This window comes from Homarus americanus, unplaced genomic scaffold (genome assembly GCF_018991925.1).
Source record: "Homarus americanus isolate GMGI-L3 unplaced genomic scaffold, GMGI_Hamer_2.0 scaffold32929, whole genome shotgun sequence".
In the NCBI taxonomy this organism is placed as follows: domain Eukaryota; kingdom Metazoa; phylum Arthropoda; class Malacostraca; order Decapoda; family Nephropidae; genus Homarus; species Homarus americanus.
This window is the reverse complement of record NW_024737097.1, coordinates 4,172,882-4,184,883: the sequence shown is the minus strand read 5'-3', so window position 1 is coordinate 4,184,883 and position 12,002 is coordinate 4,172,882. Positions and strand designations below refer to the sequence as shown.

The window sequence follows — 12,002 nt, the reverse complement described above, 5'->3', positions numbered from 1 at the left end:
GGAAACATAAACAGAAATAATACCAAAGATATTTTATTGAAGGCCTTCCAAAGGAGGCCAAGAGAACATACACGGGTTTATACACATTAGAAAATAAGGAGAACACCTTATCCATTCCTCTGTACACCTTAGTTTAACCAACTAAGATAGCACATTTTGGCAAAGAATTACAACTTCAGAGTAACTGTCATATGTACATCGGACATGGTGGCGGTGTCCAACATGCGGCACCGGCCGGCCAACAAATAATTCATCGGAAGAGCTTCCAGAAGTTCTTTTAAAGGTGGCACATAAATACTTCTACGACATAGGGCCGTTCTCCCTAAGCATGTAATAGAACCTACAGCTCCAACTTGGATCACTCGAAGCATGAAGACAATACAAATGTTTAAAGTTCCATGTATGCTTTGTTCAAAATATTTACAGGGATACCAATCCATCCACATGTTCTACTCCCCCCCCCCCATCCCTTCCCCTACACACACACACTGCCATTCTAAAGTCACACACATACACACTGATATCATTATGTAAGCAACCTAAGGAACATCAGTTTTTTGCTCATTATGAACAATAAAGAAGATATTCACATCGTTCATTATAAACACGTGAACATAAACATCAAAGATAAATATAATTGTCCCATAGTCCACAAATTACAACAGACAAGTAGAACTGTCAGTAGCTACCATCTGTTTGTACAATATTGAGATGAAACACTCACAATCTTAACCACACTGTTTCTGGTCCTCCCATAGACACTCTCAGACATAGCTTTAAAGTAATAGTACAATATTAGGCCTTTACTACATGCTTGCTGTACTGTACTGTACCTTTACACAATAACTCTTCTGGGTAAATTCCACTACCTTTATGCTATTTGTATAAACACAAAACAAGGAAAAGCAGAGCTGATGAGGAAGGTACACAGCCAACACGTATCCACTAGTTGACGTCTTCTGCGTAATACAAACTCAATAAACTAATTTAAAGACACGTGATAAGTAACAAGAGGGAAAAATGTCCCATGTATAATCTTAATGGGAACAATTACAACATTTGAATTCATCAAACGTAATATTGTCTGAACTTATTTAAAACTTAAAACGCTTTAAATTTTACAAGCAAATCATTTAAACTTCAGACCTTACACCCATACTGCTGTCAAAATGTACCTTATTATATTTCCCATAAATTTTAGTTGGGATTCTTGGATAAACTATTGAAGTGAAACCATATTTTTGAGGGTTTAGAAAATGCAGAGCAAAAGTCATAACTGCAGAATGCTAAGAGGTGTCAACTTATGGGTTACAAGTTGCGGTGGGCAAGGATTACTCTACCGTATTGTCTCGCACATAGCTCGCATATCATAGAGAAAATTTAGTCATTTCCTTTTTCCTCCTTCGGGTGAGGGAATCCTAACTCGATGAATATGGCGGTAGAGTTTTAATGCTCATGAACGGAAAACCAGATGCAAAAGGAACTTGATCTACCAACACACATTAATTTTCCCATGGAGTGCAACCTATGAGACACCTTGCATACTGTATAACCTCATATGATCTCAACAGCAAATGAGTTAAACACGAGCACCACAAAACAAAATACTAACAACTTCCGACAGAATTTACTGACCAGAGACAGACATACAGACACACACAAAGAAAAAATAAAAGTCTTTCCTGAATATCAAATACTAAACAACATCTCTGAGGTAACACTAATTAATCACTGGAGATAAAGAGAAATAGATACACTACGGTCTAATAATGTCACTGATTCTTGTTCTCTATACCGGTACTTGTCATGGGTGATTCATCCCGAGAATTTGTCATTGTGGTGCAGTACAAGCCTTTCACATCCTGTACTGTACCGAGTCAGAGGAAAGAAACGGAGAGGAGAAGCAATCTTAAGACCATTCTTAAAAATATACATGACGTCCAAGTCATTATCAGCAAGAAACAAAGGTCATTCAGTGATCCTGTCAGATGATCAAATTTCTAAATAGATATAATACTGACATTTTCTGTAGTGGAATACCAATGTAAACTGGGCCATGATACCGACTCATTATTATATTATCATTAGAGGCAGTTGGTAACTTAACACCCAGGCCAATATTGTTATTATCAATGGCAAAAGCTACCTTAACACCTTGGCCAATACCATCATCATCAATGGCAAAAATAACTTAAAACCCTGGCCAATATTCCATTACCATCAACGACAAGAGATATCGTCAACACCCTGGACCAAATTAACTCGCAGAAACGAAGTGTAGAACTGACCTGCAACAATCAATCTAATGCCTACAAAGGATTTTAAGAACCCCCATTAAACACAACAGAATTAGCAGTTACCTATGAGGCCAAAAGAATGAAGGGAAAAGAATGACAGAGGAAGGAGAATGATTAAGTGAAGACAGACAGATGAATGAAAATAATGACAGGAAGGAAAATGATTACAGGAAGAGACAGATAGAGAAGAATGAGAGGAAAGCAAGCACAAGAATGGTTTAGAATAGGAGCAACAGAATAAAGACTGGACGAGGAATCGGAAGAATAATGAGCGAAAAACCACGGTAAGGAGATAAAGAAGAGGGAAACATGGAGAGATAAGTGAGGAGGGGGCAGGCAGTGACAAAGAGGCCACAACATGTAAAAACCTGTTAAAGAAGACCATAGCCTAATCACTGGTAACGGCAACGAAGGCATTCCATCACATGAACTTGCAGCAGGAGTAGTATTATAACATTCAAAAGACACTCTCTGTAATAATAACAATGGTAAGTGATGTCTTTTTTATTTTTTTCCCAGATACGCTTTGGAGTGATGACAGACAGTGTAATTAAGTCACAGGGTTCAATGGCACAGGAAATGAAATACAAAAATATATACGTAACATATATGAGAAAAATAATACTTTTCCTGGTTGAAGAAACATTTAATATACTGTATCATTGGCAACTCAACTCAGCAGACAATTATACAGGGTGTCTCAGAAAAATGTATACACAGTGCCTAAGAGTTTTCCATGAAAACCTGTAAAGTAGTGTGTGTATACATTTTTGAGACACCCTGTATACAGAACCACCACCCAGGGATACGTGGCCAGCACATCCAGTAACAAGCAAAACTTGCAACGAGTGACCTTTAATAAGGTCTAATTGATGTTGATAACTTCCAGCTCACCTCTCCAAAGTTATGAAAATAAGTGTACAGTACACAACTTACAGCATGTTAGCTGTACAGTACAGTATACCATTGAGCTACAATCATCTCCAGGATGATGCTGTTAAGAAACTCAAACTAATACATTTATCAGAGGCTATTACACTCATCAACCAGACCATGACGATCCATACTCATATATTCATAAATAATTTACATATTACTGATGCTGTCCACTTACATAACTGACAGACTGCATGCTGATAAATTACTAACATCACTTACTTGATGGTGATGCTGTACACATAAACTAATACAGTACTGTACACATTTCACTGGAAGGTGAGCAAAGAAGGCAGCCCCTGTGCTAGGACCACCGTGATGGCCACTCCTCCTGACATTGGGTGGGTGGGTGGTTGGCTGCTGCACAATTTGATCATGAAAACACACTTCCCTATTACCCTGTTTCTATATTAACTGTGACCAGTAATACACAAAAGATACTAAGATTAACAACACTCCACCTCCACACAGTCTATTGAAACAAGTTACAGATCCACCACGTTTTTAAATATGCACAACACGTGATATAGTGTAACATGATGCAACAACACACCGAACATTCATCCATAGAGACTTACCATCCCGTAAGTCTTGGTGACACGGTCCGCTCATGTTGCCCGTCTGAGACACACATCAGCCTTGTGAATCACGACAATAAAGTTACCCTAAAGTTACTCGCATTCCTTTCTCTTCAGCTGGCACTAACAACCTTCAACAAGTAAGCTAATACTTTTTAAATATAATCTCCAGTTGCAATGTGACCATAGTATTACAATAAACACAATTGAGAACACAGATGATACCTGCACCAGTACCAACTCCAAGGGTGCAGAATCTAAAACCATTTCAGAATCTATAACTAGTCCTTAAAATGCATCCTATGTTATTGTATATTTTAGCTATTAAATACAATAAGCTCCAACAACAAAAATCCTAACCAAGATTTATAATACGGAGGAAAAAATAAACACGTGGGTTTAAACATTCCTTTTTGTTTGTTGCAAGATTAACCTTAACATTTTGTTCAAAAAATAAAAGAAACTTCCCAACAATATATATGTGAACACCAGGAGCCATTATATTGCACCCTATTGTTCTAACCACCACTCTTTAACATTCATACTTGCTCCTGAATATACTGTATATACTGTATATGACAAATGCAAAAAAGAAATCTATATAATAATTTACTGATAAAATACCAATTGTAAAGTCACACACAAATGAAGTAAACATTCACACACAGGTACACCACTCAGAAAACATCCACCCCACCACATGTATCCACACCACTCACACAACAATGATAACACTCCAGACCTATACAGTGCCATCTCCCTTACACTCCTGACTAACATATAAAAAACAGAACACTGCCAGGAAGCAACAGGTAGTATATGAGGTAACATCCACATCACCTCAACTTGTACTTCAACCCTACATGCCAGGCCCCATCTAGGTCTGCACGTCAAAACAAAACAAACTCTACCAATCTTCTCGAGTGGTACAGATAACTTAACAATTGCTTCTTACAATTAAAGGATCTGTTTTTCGTACTCTCACTGGAAATTTACAATCTTATATCTAACCACTGGCTGCTTTTGATGTGTGTGTCTGTGCATACATTTTTTTTGTGATTTTCGTGGAACTTAACATGAGTTGGGCATTGTCAAAAAAATAAAAGAACATACTGTATTTCATTTTTGAACAGGCAAAATGTCGCAGTGGAAAAGGACTGTGCTTTCAGGAGCACCTATCAAATAATCCATTTATTTTCGTCTCTAAACAAAATAGTAACCAGTGTAGCGACCTTGAGGGAACCCCAGCTCTCTCTCTCTCTCTCTCCCTAACAACTACAGAACAGGTATATGGTAATTCACAGATAACAATGGCAGGGATAATAGGATAAGAGAGAAACTGTTGTTAAACCATGGCATACGGATCATTCAATCTGAGCCTTTGATTATCAAGGTTACAACATGCCCAATCTCTCTCACACACATCCCCCAACATGCATACATCTATATCTCTTGACAGGAAGGGAAGGACTGCGTGTGTAAGTTGAGTACAAAGTATTAAGCGTATCTAGGCATTCCAGTAGCTGGATCCAGAGGCAGCTGAGTATAAACACACATATTCACTTATAATTCTGTTCTGGAAACACTGGATGTGTGTAAGGAAGGTGGGGGTGAGAGGAGGGAGGGGGATGTCCTGCAGCACCATTATAGCTGGGAAGAAGGCAACCTGACATAACATGAGGGACTAAGATGAATACCCAATGGAGTAGGGCAATGATCTACACAAGGAAATCTTTCTTGATACAGGGCACTAACCTCACCTCCCTGGAAGGTAATCCCCCTCTTAAGCCTCAATGGCTGCCCCAGGAGTCACACGCTAGTAACCCCACTGGCACTGTCTGTATCTTACACTGGTAAAGACATGGCTGTTGTGACTCTGATGCCTCTGTGGTATGTGTCCCCTTCATCTGCTGTAAAAGGTAGTACTGTATAGGTGGCACCACTAACTGACCTGCTTCATGTGCTACACCTCTCAAGGTAGTGAGCGAGTCACCGCTGCTAATGGTCGAGACGGCGTACTCTGACTCGCTGCTTGTAGTGGTACTCTTTGAGGTAGTTGTTGAGTGGCTTGGGGAGGCGCAGATTATTGATACCATCGTAGGTGGTGGTGGAGCATATGACAGCACGACACAGGTGCTGCAGTGGGAATGGGAACGTACGGGCAAGTGGGTTGGTCAGCATTGGTTCAAAAAACATACAACATGATGGATCCTTGTAATGCTCTATCAAGCCACACACAGTGTCAGATGCAAACACACCGGGATCATGTGAATCAAAGCTAAACTTATGGTTCCACTGTTCAATGCGAGCATGAAGGGAACGGCCATATCTTCTGAAGGATACAGAAAAGAGGTATTCTTCTTGTGCAGAGTCCCGGAGCAGGAAGGTTCCTTCCGGACGGTTGTCAAGGAGGCGCTCGGCCTCGTACCGGTCCATTTTACCCCAGTAGAACACACAATTAGTTATACTGAGAAGATCAGGTACAAGACAATGAATGTAGTCCACTTGTGTGTGTACTGTACGCTGCAATAATGAGCCCTCCCCAGCAAGTCGACCAACTTGCTGCAACAGTGTCTCCTCCGTGAGCGAGGCTGCAACAGAGCGGGGACCTGCCAGACCCAAGCGAAGAGACCGCTCCAGAAGTAACTGAAGGTCCAGCATTGAGTTGTAAGGTAAGGGCAAAGTTGTTACTGCACCTGCCTGCTGAAGCTGCAGCTGGTGCTGATGCTGTAACTGCAGATGTGTGAGAGCATGATGTGCAGGTGTGAGGCTGTGGTGTGCTGGAGGGAGTCCAAGTGATCCTGGTGCACTGGTAAATCCTGGAGGCGGCTCTACACCCTCTGCCATCTCCCGTGCCCTCTCTTGTCGTGCACGCTCCTCCCAGTCCTCAATTGGATAAGCTTCTGGGTTAAACCTCGAGAGGTCAATGACAGGAGCCCTTAGAGCCACTGCACCACCAGGGCTGGCTGCCATGCCTGCCCCTACACTTGATACTGTGGGTACATCTTGTGCAGAGGGAAGTCCAGCAACAGTGTGGTGATGATGGTGATGGGTGTGCAGGTCTGGCTCTGGCCGCCGCAGGCTTGGACACATGCACGCCCCACAGCCTACACTAGAGCTAGCATCAGGCTCTGGCTCAGATTTTGAAGGCCGTAACCTACAGTTTAATCTGAAAGTCCAGGGTGTTTTCTTCTTCTTGGGTTGTGGTGGGATGTCTCTGGTGGGAGTCTTAGTCTTGTGTCGGTGCCTCTTTGGGAAGGCCAAGGTACGAAGGCGACCACCCCTCGGGGGTGAGGGCCGTGCCTCCATCCCCCCAACACATTCCACTTCTAATTGGACACGAACCCTGCACGAAGAACACCAGTGACCACACCCATTACTGCTGCTGCTACAAGTTCCACCTGACCCACTACACCTGCTGCTACTGCCCAAACCAGTGGCATTGGTGGCAATGGGTGACTCTGGCTGCTGCTGCTGGTGATGATGGTGGTGGTGGTGGTGGTGGGGAAGGCTGCGAGGGGGCGTCACAACGACCGCATGAGGAGCAGGGTCAGGAGCAGATGTAGTACCATAAATTGCAGCTGTGGACGACAGACCGCCTCCACAACTACATGAGGTGCCAGAGCCACAACAACCAGTACTGAGGCCAGCTACCTCCTGCTGCTGCTGCAACTGTCTCTCATGATGTTCCCTATCCAGCTGCAGTTCTTTCATTTCTCGCTGCTGCTGCTGGTGCTGCACCCGCTGCCGCACCTGGTGGGGACTGTGTGTGGGGTCTGGCGTGGAATCCATGGCCCAGTGTGATGCCTGCTGTTGGTGTGGATGGTGCTGGTGGTGGTGGTAGCTGGCCCCCTGGCCCATGGTTGGCTCTGGGGGCACGGCTTGGGGGGCACGGGTCAGGGTGCGCCCGACCTCATGCCTGCTGCTCTCACCCGCCACCCTCACCACAGCATCTCCACACTCGTACTCGGCCACAGTCCCCACTCTTTATAAACACCTGCGCTACAGTGGGTTCTTAACTCCACTCACCGAGTTTTTGTTTTTATTCTTAGGATGTCACAGAACAAGAAGATAACTCACAATGGTATCACTATCACACTGAGCTTGTTACAAACAATAATTAAACCAAAAGTACAGTTTGGAGGCAATCAGCCATGTCGTGGTGACACAAGTAGACACAACGATGTTCCTCCCGCCATCCTCCAGGACCTCTGCTGGCTATGTTCCTCCACCTCACAACTCTCTGAAGAAGGAAAAAAAGTCCAGTTGGACAAGTGCAGTGTATCATATATATATATATATATATATATATATATATATATATATATATATATATATATATATATATATATATATATATATATATATATATATATATATATATATAATAGGACTAAATACTCATACAAGGTAATAAATACATCCAAATTATCTGGAGAATTTCATGGTGATGCATTAGGGATCTGCCCACATAAGGACACAGGATAGGTAGGATGGTCAAATTTCTTTGGGCCATTGTTTTTAAAACCCATTTTTAGTTTAGACAAATAATTTTTTTTAATAAAGCAGGGTCCAAATTCTAGGCCTAAGTGTATTCCTTTCATGGATATGGACTGTAGCTAACTGGAGGAGTCTAGTTTACAGATGACCCATGTTGCTCATCTAGTTCACTCTTGGCAACAGTGAGTTTTGTTCTAACACCAAACCTAAAATCAGAGCTTATACAACATGTTGTACAATAAATACAGAAATTAAACTCTAGCAAATTGACTGTATCACTGGTGTGCATGGTAGGACTCCCCATATTAACCAGGATGGACAAGGCTGGACCTGAAGCATAAACTTCCACTATCAGATGCCTTACTGAGGCCTGACCAAAGTTGTGAGGTCAGAAAAAAGAATGTACAGTGAGGATATTTCCATACAATGGTCGGGTAACATAATCACCTACAAGGAGTACAAGCTGAGCTGCCATGTGAAGTTCTTTGTTTCTTTTCTAGTTGGTTTTGGGGTAACTGAAGTCAACTAGACTGAACATGTGTTAGTGATTATGATATTCCAGCTTGTAGCGAAACACAGATTGGCCGACTACATATTCCTTCCCACCTCCCTTCCCTTGGGAATGCTTAAGTGAGATGTTAACTGATACCATGTGACCCTGGCTTACTGCGTTGACACATGAGTAGTTGACACATGACTGCGCAGTGTTTCAGGTGGTGGATACTGTGGCAAGACTCCTCTGCCCTATTGAAGGTCATGGTTGATGGCAGGGAAAGATATACAGTACTGTATCTAATTTAGTACTAGTCACACATTAGTGACCTGGAGATTTCAACACTGGGGCCTGTAATGTGCCTAGACTGGGAATGTAATTTTCTTAAAGTTGCACTCTGGTCATTTTAACCTGAGTATAGTTTCAACTTGTAAAATTTGTATGTGAAGAAACTGGGATGTGAGAAGGCCACACATTCACAGATTTACATTTTGAAGATACAATTTGTTTTAATCTTGTTATCTTTTATTTCAATGAAAACCCTGGTTATAATTTGTTTGTATCATTGACAGATGCTGAGGTGTTGACAAAAGCATCTGGGAATGTCACCATGTCAGTTGGTTAGTGGGGCTGGGAGTGCAAGAGAAACAAATGGAAGTTATGCCAGTGTTCAGCCCTTCTTATTGTATAAGTGAGGAGGTAAGCTTGGCTTCTATTGTCAAATGTCCTTCCCTCTGTGGGTGTGGGGAGCCTACAAGATGTGACAGAAGACAGATAAACAGTCGTAAGTAGCAAGTTACATCTAAATACCTAAATCAATAGTTTTTTATACATACCGTACACCTTTCATACTAACTTAGTTTTCTTTAACTCTTTATAAATGTGCTTTTACCAACAAAACACTTGTATATCATTTTGGGACCACATACTCTAACCCTCTACATATGTTTCCATATTTTCTTTAACACTTAATATATATTCTAGGCCAATCATTTCCCAAAAATATGAAAATTCCTGAATTCAGTTTGTTTCCTGTTCTAAGCTTGCCATCAGAGAGGTACATACTACTGTACCTGTATAATATCGGGTAAATATTCTACATAAAAATGATTAATTTTATTTCTCCTTATTAAACACCCTAATGCTGCCTGGAGGGTGAGGAGGGGTTAAGATAGATTAGATTATTTTGTGTTAGATTAAATTGATTAATCTTTAGATGAAATAAGCAGGAGGGCTAATGTTCATGTGATCTAAATGCAATAGCTAGCTAATCAAGAAAGACCCCACAGCAAAGGATATATAGCACATTTAAATGTTTTGCTAAGGAAAGAAATATTTCTGTAGGTAACACCAATTTGGAATACATAATATAAATACATAATATAACTGCTAAGGAAATACCTGTACAGTTTTGTAGGTTAGGTTAATGGAACAAGTTACTTAATACTGTATTCTCGATTTCCTAGATCGGATATAGGACATTGTTAGGTGGAAGAACAATTTTGTCTATGTCATACTATAACAATATTTATCCAGTAAAATTATCATACAGGTTTATAGTTCAGTATGTGTATTGACATTGCTGGTATACAGTGTAGATAGATAGTACAGGTATACAACAATAGTAAACAGTTAAGCAATTTGGCCAAGGATACCCAATAAAGCCATCAGATGTTTATTTCACCCTTTGCAATTATTGATGATTCTTTCACATCATTCATAATGGCTTCTCTGGGGGAGTGGGTCGGGAATTTGGATCACATGATGACTAGGGACCCCCTCTTATATCACCTGATGACTTAAACACCCTGATACTGAATTAAGAGTAAGATAAGTGTGTTAGGTTAGCATTAAGGTATTTAATTATCACGTGCAATAAGTGACGGTTTCTAATCTCCATGGAAACATTTAATGCACAAACACATAGAAAAACAACTTTTAATTTACTTAACAACCAGTAATTGTATTCAACCTTCAGTGCCGTTAAAAATCTAAAAAATAATAATAATAATGGACTAATTTTATATACCAGGAATTAAATACCCACTTCATGCCAAAATCAGACAATGGTGTACGGTAATGTTGGTTAAGGCCATCAAGTGTCTGGTTACTGCTTATTAAACCAAAGTCATGTTTTTCTAACCCTGTTCCTGGATTGTTGTGTACACATTAAACCTTATGTAGACACACTGAACTGTATATATTTCTGCTCAATTATTTCTTATCAAATAATTCTTAAAGGTGTGATTTAATAACAAGATTATCCCCTCCCCATGCTGTAATAACCAAAACCCTCTAATACGTTCTAATTCCTATGAAAACACACATTAAATACAGTATCAATACACAATACAGGGATACGTAATCACATACAGCACATAACATATACATACTCACTCACACAGTTATTACCCGGAAAATACACCCACTTATATAACCACAAATATACAGAGACCAATGTAGTGAATGAGGAGTTAGGGAGACGGGAGTGAGAGGAAAGACCATCTTGCAGCGCCATAAGACATCATCTTGGGAGTGAAGAGTGAGAGCTGCTGCCTACCTCTCTTCTACTCACCCAAGCCTCATCTGTACCCACTGCAATTCCTTTTAGTACCACATCACGTCCATGAGGAGACACGTGTTGTACACTAGCACTCCATAAATCATCCAAGGCCACACCATGAATCACACAGCTCTTCGACCATATTGCCTTTAAAACGCCCCAACTTGCCTACAACCACTATTTTCACTCCCTACTTTCCTCCACGAAAGGTTATTACCATGATCCCTGCCTCAAATATTCTAATAATTACCTTTAAAAACACTTCCTTTTCCACTGTGTTATATATATAGTTATTTGCACGAATGTAAGCAGCAGGAGCGGGAAGATATGTAGTTGTGTTTTCACCGTAGTCAAACACCTCACTGAATGGTCGAAAATGGCCTCGGTCCTCGTCATTCATCCTCGTGACGTCACTAAACATTATTTTGTAAACAACCTCTTATATACAGAATTTTGATGACATAATTCAGTTCAATGGTCTTTATAACTATATTAATTGTGATATTTAGTGTTGTTCGACAGTTTGCATCATTTATATAATTGTTTTTAAGAGTTAAAACATGGACTAGTTTCTCTGACGTCATGATACTAGGAGATCCCCGTAATGGAAAAACTATTATCTTTATTAATTGTAT

At 40.6% G+C, this 12,002-nt stretch overlaps 1 protein-coding gene across 1 annotated transcript; it reads right to left on the bottom strand.

Annotated features, from left to right (window-relative positions):
• Window positions 1-17: 17 nt before the first annotated feature.
• On the bottom strand, window positions 18-11,743 carry LOC121873175 (DNA N6-methyl adenine demethylase-like). Its single transcript, XM_042376505.1, has 2 exons — window positions 11,618-11,743; window positions 18-8,054 (listed from the first exon to the last, which is right to left on the bottom strand). Exon 2 carries the CDS (start codon window positions 7,670-7,672, stop codon window positions 5,810-5,812), a length of 1,863 nt encoding a protein of 620 aa, XP_042232439.1. The 5' UTR covers window positions 7,673-8,054; window positions 11,618-11,743; the 3' UTR covers window positions 18-5,809.
• Window positions 11,744-12,002: the final 259 nt, after the last annotated feature.